This window comes from Stegastes partitus, unplaced genomic scaffold (genome assembly GCF_000690725.1).
Source record: "Stegastes partitus isolate 25-593 unplaced genomic scaffold, Stegastes_partitus-1.0.2 Scaffold2230, whole genome shotgun sequence".
Classification (NCBI taxonomy): Eukaryota; Metazoa; Chordata; class Actinopteri; family Pomacentridae; genus Stegastes; species Stegastes partitus.
Window position 1 is genome coordinate 1 of NW_007579961.1, and position 10,726 is coordinate 10,726.

General features: G+C 38.2%; 1 protein-coding gene across 1 annotated transcript; it reads right to left on the reverse strand.

Moving 5' to 3' along the window:
- Positions 1–1,405: 1,405 nt before the first annotated feature.
- LOC103374380 (serine/threonine-protein kinase ULK4-like) lies at positions 1,406–3,458 on the reverse strand (the record flags this gene model as incomplete). Its single annotated transcript, XM_008304458.1, has 5 exons — positions 3,389–3,458; positions 2,426–2,563; positions 2,099–2,198; positions 1,666–1,805; positions 1,406–1,568 (listed from the first exon to the last, which is right to left on the reverse strand). Coding segments are annotated over exons 2-5 (541 nt in total), but the record flags the coding sequence as incomplete, so codon positions are not given.
- Positions 3,459–10,726: the final 7,268 nt, after the last annotated feature.

Consider the following 10,726-nt stretch of genomic DNA (forward strand, 5'->3'; position numbering starts at 1 on the left):
GGACAATCAGACAATCAAATAATATAACATTGAACAAACTATTTAAATTACTGATGAAAAGTTGGCTTCTTTAGGTCATCAAGTTCTCTTGGAATATGCATGCTCCACAACGTATGAAATGTTTTAGTTTCTGATGTCATCACTACAACAGCTACTCCCTCCTCTGCCTTCTGCCATTTATTCACCTGTGAATGAGCTGTTTGTGTGAAGTGAAATACATCTCCTGTTGTTGCATACCCAGCACAAAAAGTATAAAACAGAAGTGAGTGCAAAATCACTTCAGTGTCAAACGATACAGAATTGTAACATCTAATCATAATTATACAACTTACACAGTTACCATTAGCGTATTTGTTTGTATGTAAAATCTAAAACACTACTTAGAGTTACTACATTTAAACCATATTAAAATGTAGGTCCCACTGTAGGGGCTCAGTGCAACAAAGGTCAGGAGACCTTTCCTTACTGAATTTTCAATACTTTGTGTCACATCCCTCACAAGTTTTGCACTCATGTAGCCCCAAATAATTAAACTCCCACCTTTGTGCTTCACTCTCAGGACTATGCATTCACTGTGGTAGCCCTGGCTAGGTTTTGGCTATAGACGTTGACATTACATACAATCTTTCACTCTCTCTGAGCCATCACAAAAATTATAATTTCCAGTAAAGCCCCTGTGCTAAGCTTGAAGCACTTGCCCATCAGTTCAATAAAGTTAGATTTTTCAAATAGCACATGGTCTGTGATGAGGACGGCCATTACAACTCTGACTTGTGGTGCTATAGCTCATCTTATGACTTATCTTTTTGTTATTTGTTACAGAAGAGAAATTGTGGAGTGACTCTTATTTTTCAGCTGAGAAGGAAAGCGCTCAAACACAAAAGCATATCCAAGAGGCTTGACAATGATTGGTACAGGAAGATACAAATTTCACATTTTTCTGCTCTTTTCTATGTGGAGCCATGATGTAGAAACACAGATAGACACAACACAAAGGTCCAAAATTTCGAAAATTCTGGTGTACAAAGGTCATTTTAAAACCATGTGTAGGCAATCAGGCTAATTACTAATTGTGTGCCATTTTGTTTTACACTTGTGTGTCGTTGAGCCTTCGTGTATTCACTTTTGTTGTTGAGTTTATACTTTCTATTTTCAATGCAATCTTTCTAAATAATTTGTTTTTGATTGTTCACAAGATAATACACTAATACACTCATCTTGTCAACTTAGAAATAATAACAATCAGTTGCTGGTGCAATTTTCAATTATTTGACATTTAGATGATATTGCATAGATGTGTGCACACTTTCGTTGTAGACTGTGCCCTAATTAATGAATTCAGTTTCTCCATTAATCAACATTTAAAGGTATACAGAACTGGCAAGATTAAAAGTAGACATCTGACCTTGTAATTGCTTCCTCAGGTCGTCAAAGTTCTCTTCACTGTCTTCTCCCCCTGTCTCTACAGACGTAGAAAGCAAGGCAAAAAATTCCTCCAATGTCTCTCCATCTGCCTTGGACAGACAGAAGTTCCCAAACTTCAGAATGCCACTGCCATCTAGTAGAACCTGTGGGTAGCATAAGGAGAAATATTGTGTTTATACAATCATTATAATATTGCTGTTTAACTTTTAGTCTTACATACATATGAATGCAGATGCAAACCTTAGCAGGGGTCAGGTCAGACAAAATGATTCCTAATTCATGGATGTATTTTAGTCCTTTAACCAAGTCCCATCCAAACCTTCTCACCACATCTTCGGACAGACTTCCATCGTGAACAATTACAGACTCGAGGGAACCACCTAATATGAGCACAGAGAAAAGAAAGAAGCTAGCATAAGAGGGACGAAAATATTCAGACCAAGGTTGATACCTGTTGCAAAAAAACAGCAATCAATTAAGTATACATACTGAATATGTGTGAATAATAGAGGAAAAAAATGATTATAAAGGGTATATACTATCTCTAAAACCTTTTGACCTGTTAGTTGCATTACTCAGTCCATATACAGTGCTGGCTGAAAACCAGCATTAAGTTTTTACATCTAATGGTATCTGACTGCGTGTCATGACTGCCAGAAAAAAAAATACTGACCTGTACAGAGCTCCACTACCAACCAGAGGTGGCTACTTGTCTCATACCACTCATAGAAGGATACTATATTGGGATGATCTAGATCACGGCTGAGTCGTACCTAACAGGAAAGAGAAACAAAACATATGTATACAGTGAGTATTTTTCTTAACTACACGATCTTAGAATTCATTTAATTTGAATTACACAAAGGATCCAAAGTGCTGATGTCTAAAAGATAGCTTTTTGCATTTAAACTGTTATTGTATAGTTTGTAATTACAGGCTTAGAATAATGAAAATGCATCAGACATCTTAACAAGTTTGTAAGTTTAAAACATGATCCCACATGGTTAGTGATCTCAGTCCTCTTGGCTTTGTCTGTGCAGACGATGGCCACATAGTTGAGACTTCCCTTCTTTCGTCCCTTATAGACAACAGAGTTGCGTCCTGCCCCGAGCTCCTCATAGAGGATGAAGTTCTCCATCTGTTGTGGAAAAGAGACAAGACGCCAAAAGTTATAATTATTATGATATTTGAAGGAGGTGAGAGATATGAGACACAAAACTAATCAAACAGTAATTATTGCCTTAGCTGTATGATAAGAGCTGTTGTTTTTCTGGAGTGTTATCTACTCTTGCAGAGACGACATACTAATTAAAGTTTTTTGTTTATAATTCAAAGAATTCAAAGAGAAAATAAAAATAATTGAAAATGACCTTTGAGTAGCTGTTTATATGGTCACATTTTATTTTATTTTCTTAATGCAGGACCAAGAAAATTGTGAATTTATTTTGTTTATCAAGTGACAGTCAAATATATTTAATTAAGCTGTAATTTATTTGATATAGTACTCTCCTGTTAAATTCACCAAAAATAGGGATATACACGACTTCCATTCTTCTACAACTTAAAAATAAAGCTCTACCTGTAAACCGATAACAGCTGATTTCAATTAACTTTAATTAGCTGCGGAACACCTGGTACCTGTGTGACTGCGGTGGCTTGATTAGGGAGAAAAGGGGAAAAAAACGGACATAAAAGGCTCTTACGTTCCAGCCAGTGAGATAAGACACCAAAATGTGCATTAAAAGTGCATGTTTAACGTAGATATTTAACGTTTAGGTGGCGAAAAACACACGTAGCACTGTCACGTTCAAGATAACTGTTGCTCTGCATATATTTGACCGCTAACGGTGTCGTCTGTTCACAAGAAGCCTCGTAGTTGGTTCACTTTTACCAAGACAGACGCTACTGCAAAGCTTAAAGTAAAAATGACTACATAAAAGTATAAACAGCCTCCGAAACTTACAGAAAAGGTTCGTGTGCTGTTTTTTCACACTATTATCAAACTACGTTACAAGTTTCCTCTTCAACAACCCGCTGTTTGTTAGCGGAAGACTGGTGGGCTCCGTAGTGGCAGCAAGAAGAGGGACGTCTGGAAGTCTCCACATAAAACAAAGGCTACAAATGCTCATCTTGGTGATTAAGTGTGTGTATATACAAATGTATTTTGGTTTATTACAATGTTTCAGTGTAAGCGTAATTCAAGCAAAACGTTAGTTTTATTAATTAAGTTGTATTAGTTTTGCCCAAACTCCCTCCAAATGGAACATTCCTACGTTGCTAGGATACTAGCGTGAACACAACAGCATGGAGGAGAGTGTCCAGGATGGAATACAAAGCAAAAAGACTTGAAAATAGAAAATTACATTTATAATAAAGATAAAACAATTTAAAATGTAGTGAGAACGAGCAGACATGATGACAGATACCAGTTTTAGAGCAGAAAGAGGAGACAGGTTTGGTTTTATCACATTGTAAACAAGCAAAATTGAGTTCAACAATAATAAGTGGCCAAAAAAGCATATTTTAGGCTGTCTGATTTCTTTTTAAAATTGTTTTATTATTAATTTCTTTTGAGAATCTTACTCCAAGTACGACTCTAAAAGCTGGAGGCTGTGTTTGTTTGGCTCGTGTGTAGCAGATTCATTTGTCTCCAGGCTACAAACAGGTGTCCGAATCTAATCTTGGTTTACTTACATTTTAGAGACTCTGATTTCTTCTTCTCTTCAACAATCCATTGCAGTCATAGTACTGTTATGCTGTTCTTTCCATCTTTTGCGCGAGTGTGCCAAACTGGCTGACACCAAAACCATGTCTTTAGGGCATAAATGCCACAGCTTGACATGTTACAGTGCTCATTGTTTAATCCCCACACCCCACCCCTCACACACACTCACACACACACACTTTTACTTGCTGGCTGGCAGACTATAGTGTGTTTAAATGATTCAGTGTTTTGTGTAGATCAGTTTAATGAGTTCAGGGCTGCAGTGACAAAAGCTTGAGAGCAGAATGACGTCATCCATTGCCTGAAACCGGTTTCAATGAATGACATAAGACACGAGGCACCCGTGACATCCTGAGTGGAGTTTGCATGTGATCTGTGCGAGTTGCACAAAAGGGAATTTTCTAATAGCATATCACAAGAACCACCATAAAAAAAAATAATGAAAACAAGAAATAAAATACTACTTCAGTATCCAGTGTTCAGAATGTTGAGGGGGAGCTGAGGTAAGGCATGATCAGCCAATAAAATGAAGCTTTTGGAGAATTAAAAAAAATAAAATAAAAAATTTAACTCAGTAAAGCCCAAATAAGCAAACTGAACTGTGTTTCGGAATAACTCGAGTAAATTCAAATCGCCTCCATGTATGGAAAACAACAGGGGACAGTGAAAATCCTCTCACTGCAACTTCAAACTTCCAAAGCTGTCAAGTTACACAAAGTTGCTGAGAGTGTCACTTCCTGTCAGCGCACATCATTAAACAAAATAAAAGACAATAATTTAAATGAATATTTTTCAAATTGGGCTGCAAGGTGACTCGGTGGTTAGCACCGTTGCCTCACAGCAAGAAGGTCACTGGTTCGCATCCCAGTGAAGACACCCTGGATCTTTCTGTGTGGAGTTCACATGTGCAACGTGGGTTCTCTCCGGGTTCTCTGGCTTCCTTCCACAAGTTCAAAAACATGTTTAGGTTAATTGGTGATTCTAAACTGTCCGTAGGTGTGAATGTGAGTGTGCTTGGTTGTCTGTCTCTAAGTGCAGACAGACAAAAGAAAGTGTTGCAAGTTAAATAAACAGTAAGCGGTACACGATACATGAGAAGCAAGCGTTACAAGTCAAATAAAAAGCACGTCCAGCAAACCTAAGCTATGAGAGAAGTAGTAAAAGTGTTTACATTGTTATTTAAGTGAGAAAGCTTTACAGATTGTGCAGGAATGTGGGAATGATTCACTTGGGAATGTGAAAAGTCTCACAGTGTGACTTTTAAACAACTTGAAATATGCAATTATGTAAAGCAAATAATGTAAAAAGTAAATCATAATCTTATTTAAAAGCTTTGCTTGAAAATAACACATTGAGTCAAGGCCTATGGTGGGGATTAGGGGCCTCTAGCCTTGTTGATTAAGCTAACTGAAATTGGGGAAAAAAAAAAAAGGAATGATAATAATAAGAAGAAAAAAATACATGAAGAAATAATGCAAAAATAAGTACAGTGAACATGGATTTCAGTGGAGGGTTGTTTAAGTAATTGGTGACAAGTTGTTTTGAGCATCGTCATTTGTAATTATGTGATCAATAATGTAACTTGTTTTATCAGGCAGAATAAAACATCTTACCTTCAACTGTAGAGAGCTGAGGCAAGCAAAACCTATCTCCCTTTAATTTCAGTACTACATGGACATTACAGAACCAATAAATCAATGAATCAATCAGACAATATTTGTATTGTACTTTTCAGACAAATTAAAAAGTGATTGTACTTGGAGTGGAAATATTTCAGACCTTGGGCAGGGTTGGTCTTTATGTTTTTTTGGTTTGAAAATGTGCAAATAATTGCATTCTCATGATCACAAACGACCAGGTTTATTCTCTGTGCAACAACAAAGTTTATGAACAATATTGACACACAAATAAAGTGAAAAGTTTTTTTTTTCTTTACTGACATATGATATTTCTGTAAATACAGCTTAGTATTTGCACTGAGATGAAAACAGACCCCTAAAATAGAAAGTAAATAATGTTTGACATAAAATGTAATAATGCAGTTTAAGTTGAAATCCCTCGGACCGGACGTACCTTCGTGTGTCGTCCACCTTGACGTAGCTCCGCTCAGCAGCTTTGTTTCAATCAGCGGCTCACTGGCTCCTGCTAAGGAAGCAGAAAAAGCTGCACAAGTTTAGTGAACAGGCGCAGGACCTTCTTTGGATCACATCCTTCGCTGGTTCACTTGGTTTATTTGTGAAAAGTAAATCGGGTTTTTCATGCTGATTTTCTGCCTGATATCGGACTGATTCTCGGACACCGGCTTGTTTCAGAGTCACGCTGACTGAGCCGCTCAACAGTCTGCAACTGGTCGCCAAAAAAGAGACTAATTTGGACTTTTTGGGGAAAGTTTGCACCACTGAAGCGGTAAGAAAAACTTTGTGGGTTTGTCTCAGGTGTAAAGTTTTCTGATCGTGTGGTTTGTTTGGAGCAGCAGGTGCAGAGAAGCCCACGGTGGGGTCCTGCTGCTGGTAACGGTTCCTCTGGGTGTAGCCTGCTGCAGAGCTGTTTTACATGTCATTTATCCGAGTTCCGCATCTGAACATGATCAGTTTTTCTTGTTAATTCAGTCAACACAACAGGCAGCATGTGGACTCCCTTGTTTCGCATAAGAAGAGTTTGTTTCTGTGGCCACATGTTGGTAAAATGTTGTGCCTTGAGTTAGTCGAGGCGGCATGTGGCACCTTTTAATAAGATTAATCTGAGATTGAGCTCGGTTTAATCTCATCACAGTAAACCTGCCTTCACTCAATGAAAAGCTGCTGGATTATCACAGTTACAACTTGGATCATCACCTTCATTAATCAGACCTGAATCTTAAGTTTTTAGATGCAAAAATCCAATATGTCATTTGGCTGATATTATCCTTTTACTGATGTATAAGTGTTGGTGTATATGTGTTGTTCTATATGCAGTGTTTTGCAGAACATAATGCAGAAAAATATACTTTAGGCACTTTGTCCAGCAGAGCAGCCCAGACTCAGTTCTTTATAGGCTGTCAGCACTGTCTGCAGCACCTGTAGCAGAGCAGCAGGTGGTGCGGAGTCAGCTGGTGTCTGCTTGAACAGCTGATAATTAGTTTGTGAAATACAACACTGGAAACTTGATAAAGTCCAACATGTATTGTATATCTTTTATTTATATATACATGATACGGGCCGATATATATCTTTATTGGATTTTTTTCTACTCTGGAAGTCACTTTCAACATCAGCCCTAAAACTACAGTATTGTTTTTTATTATTTTTTTATTTTTGCAAATTACTGTCAACTGAACTCAACTGAGCTTTTGCAAACCGATCCTAAACAACAGGTCAGTTACACAAGGCTTGAGAAGTATGCAGATAATATCATTTATTATAATAATGATCCCATACAATAATAGAACTAAAGACAACCCACTAGAAAGGTCATTGCAACACAGTACAAGTATACACTATAAGTTCAGTTTATGCAAAAGTCACATTACTTCCACCATGGGCTTCTACAGAAATGCAGCTGCAGTTTTCTTGTGTAGCAATTAAAAACAAAAACGTTACAAACTTTTAAAAGAGCCTTGAGAAATACGCAGTAGTTGGTAATTGTTGCCTTTCATCCTCTATCGGCCCACAGCTGAGGTTTCTCAGTCAGTCCAGAGGAGCTAAATAAGGTTCCAGTTGGTTTGCCAACTAACAGCACATGATCTGTTGAAGGTCTGCGTTCTGTCTGACTGCTGGACTCGCAGCAGAACCCCAACATGCAGCTTGAATGTCTGACAGACAGAATTTCTGGCTGATGAGCTGAAGAGTCTGTTCTTATCTGACCTCTCTGTTCCAACAAACATATAAACAGACTCAAAGTTACTCTGGAGCAGAGTGATATCAGTGATCTCAACCCTTTAGTAAGTCAGAAAAAAAACTTTTTCTTAAGGGTGAGAAAACTGTAGGTGCACTAGACTCTGAACACCTCTTTTCAAAGAAAATTTCCTGAAAGAACAGAAAAAGTCAAAGGTTGCTTTTATGAACGAGGCCTTGAATATTGCCTCATTTTACTGCTACTGCAGCCAATCGTTGAGAAAGAACCGTATGGATTTATGATGAAACTTTCAAAAATTTGTTGAAAATATACCAAAAATCTGAGAAAAAAAATAATGAAACCTAATGCATACAACACAGTATTATCATAATTTAGATAAACAATTACTTGCCGTTTTCTTTATTGTCATTGCATTTTTATTTTATTTTTTTACGATCAGTTACATTTGGAATTTAATGGTGTTTTCCGGATCATTGCTGGATTTGACACTTTAATACTGACTACAGTGTATTTCACAGATAATAATATCGAAACTAAAAACCTGAGCTACAGTTTTCCCAATTAAAAATCACATAGATTAAATTGATCGTCTTATCTGTATTGGTGAGCACAAGTGTAGCTGACATGCTGTAAAGCTTGTAGCTGGCTCGTATAACACAATATAAAACAACAACATAAGACAAATAAAGCGATAAAGTATGTGAGGTACAGCCTATAAATGGAAATAATAAAACCATTTTATACAGGGGGAGAAAAAAAGAAAACAGAGATGCACAGATGGTCAAGAATGATGGACTTTGGTGTGAGACAGTCAAGGTGGTAGTGACATGATGCGATTCGGTTCGATAGTACAACCTGCAAACAAACTATGGATGCAAAAAAAAAAAAAAAGCATCTTAATGGCACACTGGAAGAGAGTTATTTTTAGTGTCAGTGTTAGAGCTCAGTGCAGTGAGTTGAAGTTCTGCAGCTGTCTGTGCAGAGCGTATGGGCTCAGATCCAGGCAAACAATCTTTTTTTTTTTTTTCCCATTTTCTGTTATGTAGGAGGAATGCAGGATGGATGTTAACTGGATCAGATGATGAACCCATAGGTCTGTAGTTGCTCAGAATTCTTGTTGGTTTTGGATCCAACTGAACATGCAAATATTTATTGAGCTGAACCTCATGTGCGTTGTTCTGCTTTGCCGCCAGAGTTCTCACTACTGACTGAATAACGGTGGAAAAGCATGGGATGGCAGTTTAGTACTTTATATTAAAATCAGCACGGCAGGACTGATTCATAGAGGGATTTTTAAACGATTCCTTTGCCATCTTTGGTCAATCCTCGCAGGATTAGCTCTGCAGCATCGCAGCACGTGAGGCTTCCTGCTAAGTTTTGTTGGCTTTTCTTTTAGTCTTTCTCCTGTTGAGTCACAAGTACAAATGACAGGTTTGGCTTCTGCTTCAGGTCTCAGTCTCTGTTTGTTCCATCGGTTCCTGCATCTATCTGTCTCTTTAGTTTTCCATCAGTTTGTTCCTTTGCATCAGTATTTCATCTCCTCTTATTCTATGGCTAATTTCCTCCATCCTCCTCCTCCTCATCAGTCTTCCTCCTGGATCTGATTTCTTCAGAGAAGCTTTCAAACAGGCTGCCCTGTCACCCACACAGCCATGAGCATCCATCAGCCTGTTTCCACTCGACTTTACTCTTGAACGTACACTAATTTCTGGCTGGTGCAACACTAAGGTGTTCAACTCAGACATTACAGAAGGGTTAATGATTTTAAAAGTCTCAACCTCCTTTTGACTTGAACACTTTTGAAATCACAGCTTCTGTCTTCTCATTTCCCCCAACTTCTCTCTTTGTCTTCCTCTTTGTCTCCCCTTCCTGTAAAGACAGTCAAACTGAGGCTCTGTGTGAGTAATGTCATCAGATCTGTTTTGTTTGACGACAAGCTGACTGGATTTGAGTCGCAGGAAAACAAAGGACCTGTTGCCATGTGCCTTTTGAGAGCCCTCCGAGTGAGCGGCTGGAGGACGTACGTCAGAGACGGATCCAGTGAATGGACATGAAGGGACACAGGAGATTTTCTCTTTTTGTTCACCGTCCTTTTATCTAAACCTTGATCTGCTCGCTGTCAACAAATCACGTCACCGAGACCACAAGGACTCAGACGTGCTTTAGCGATGAGATTAGCTCAACAGGACAGAGCAGGTCTGTTCTTTACTCAAACTAGACTTTTCACCATGATTTTGGGAACCAGATTTTTGTCTTCATTCCTTTGTAAGGATTGAAAACTGTATTCTCAACAAGCGTGACAGCTTGGGTTAGACCCTTAGCAAACTTAAATTACAAATTTTGGTTAATCCGATGTTTGCTCAGGTTAAAGTCGGTAGGTAAGTAAGGAGAGGCAGATGTCAGCCAGGCTCCTCCAAACACTTTGTACTGGGACATGCTAAATCTTTTTCTGACGTACTGTATAGTATAGAAACATGGATAACTGAACACATAGTATTTCAAATGTAACATGCCAAAAATACCCAGATGTCCTACTCCACTTGGTTGGATTTTGAAGTATGTAGGCCAGCATGGTTTTCTGACGTCGCACTACAGACTGCAACGACGAAGAGCATTATGATGATGAAGCAGTATATCCAAGTAGTATGCAAACTGTAGGAAACAGTGTGTACTTTGTGAGGGCAGCTGTAGTACGCACTTGAAGTCAAAAGAAGAAGTCAGAACGCAGACTAAACCCGTTAC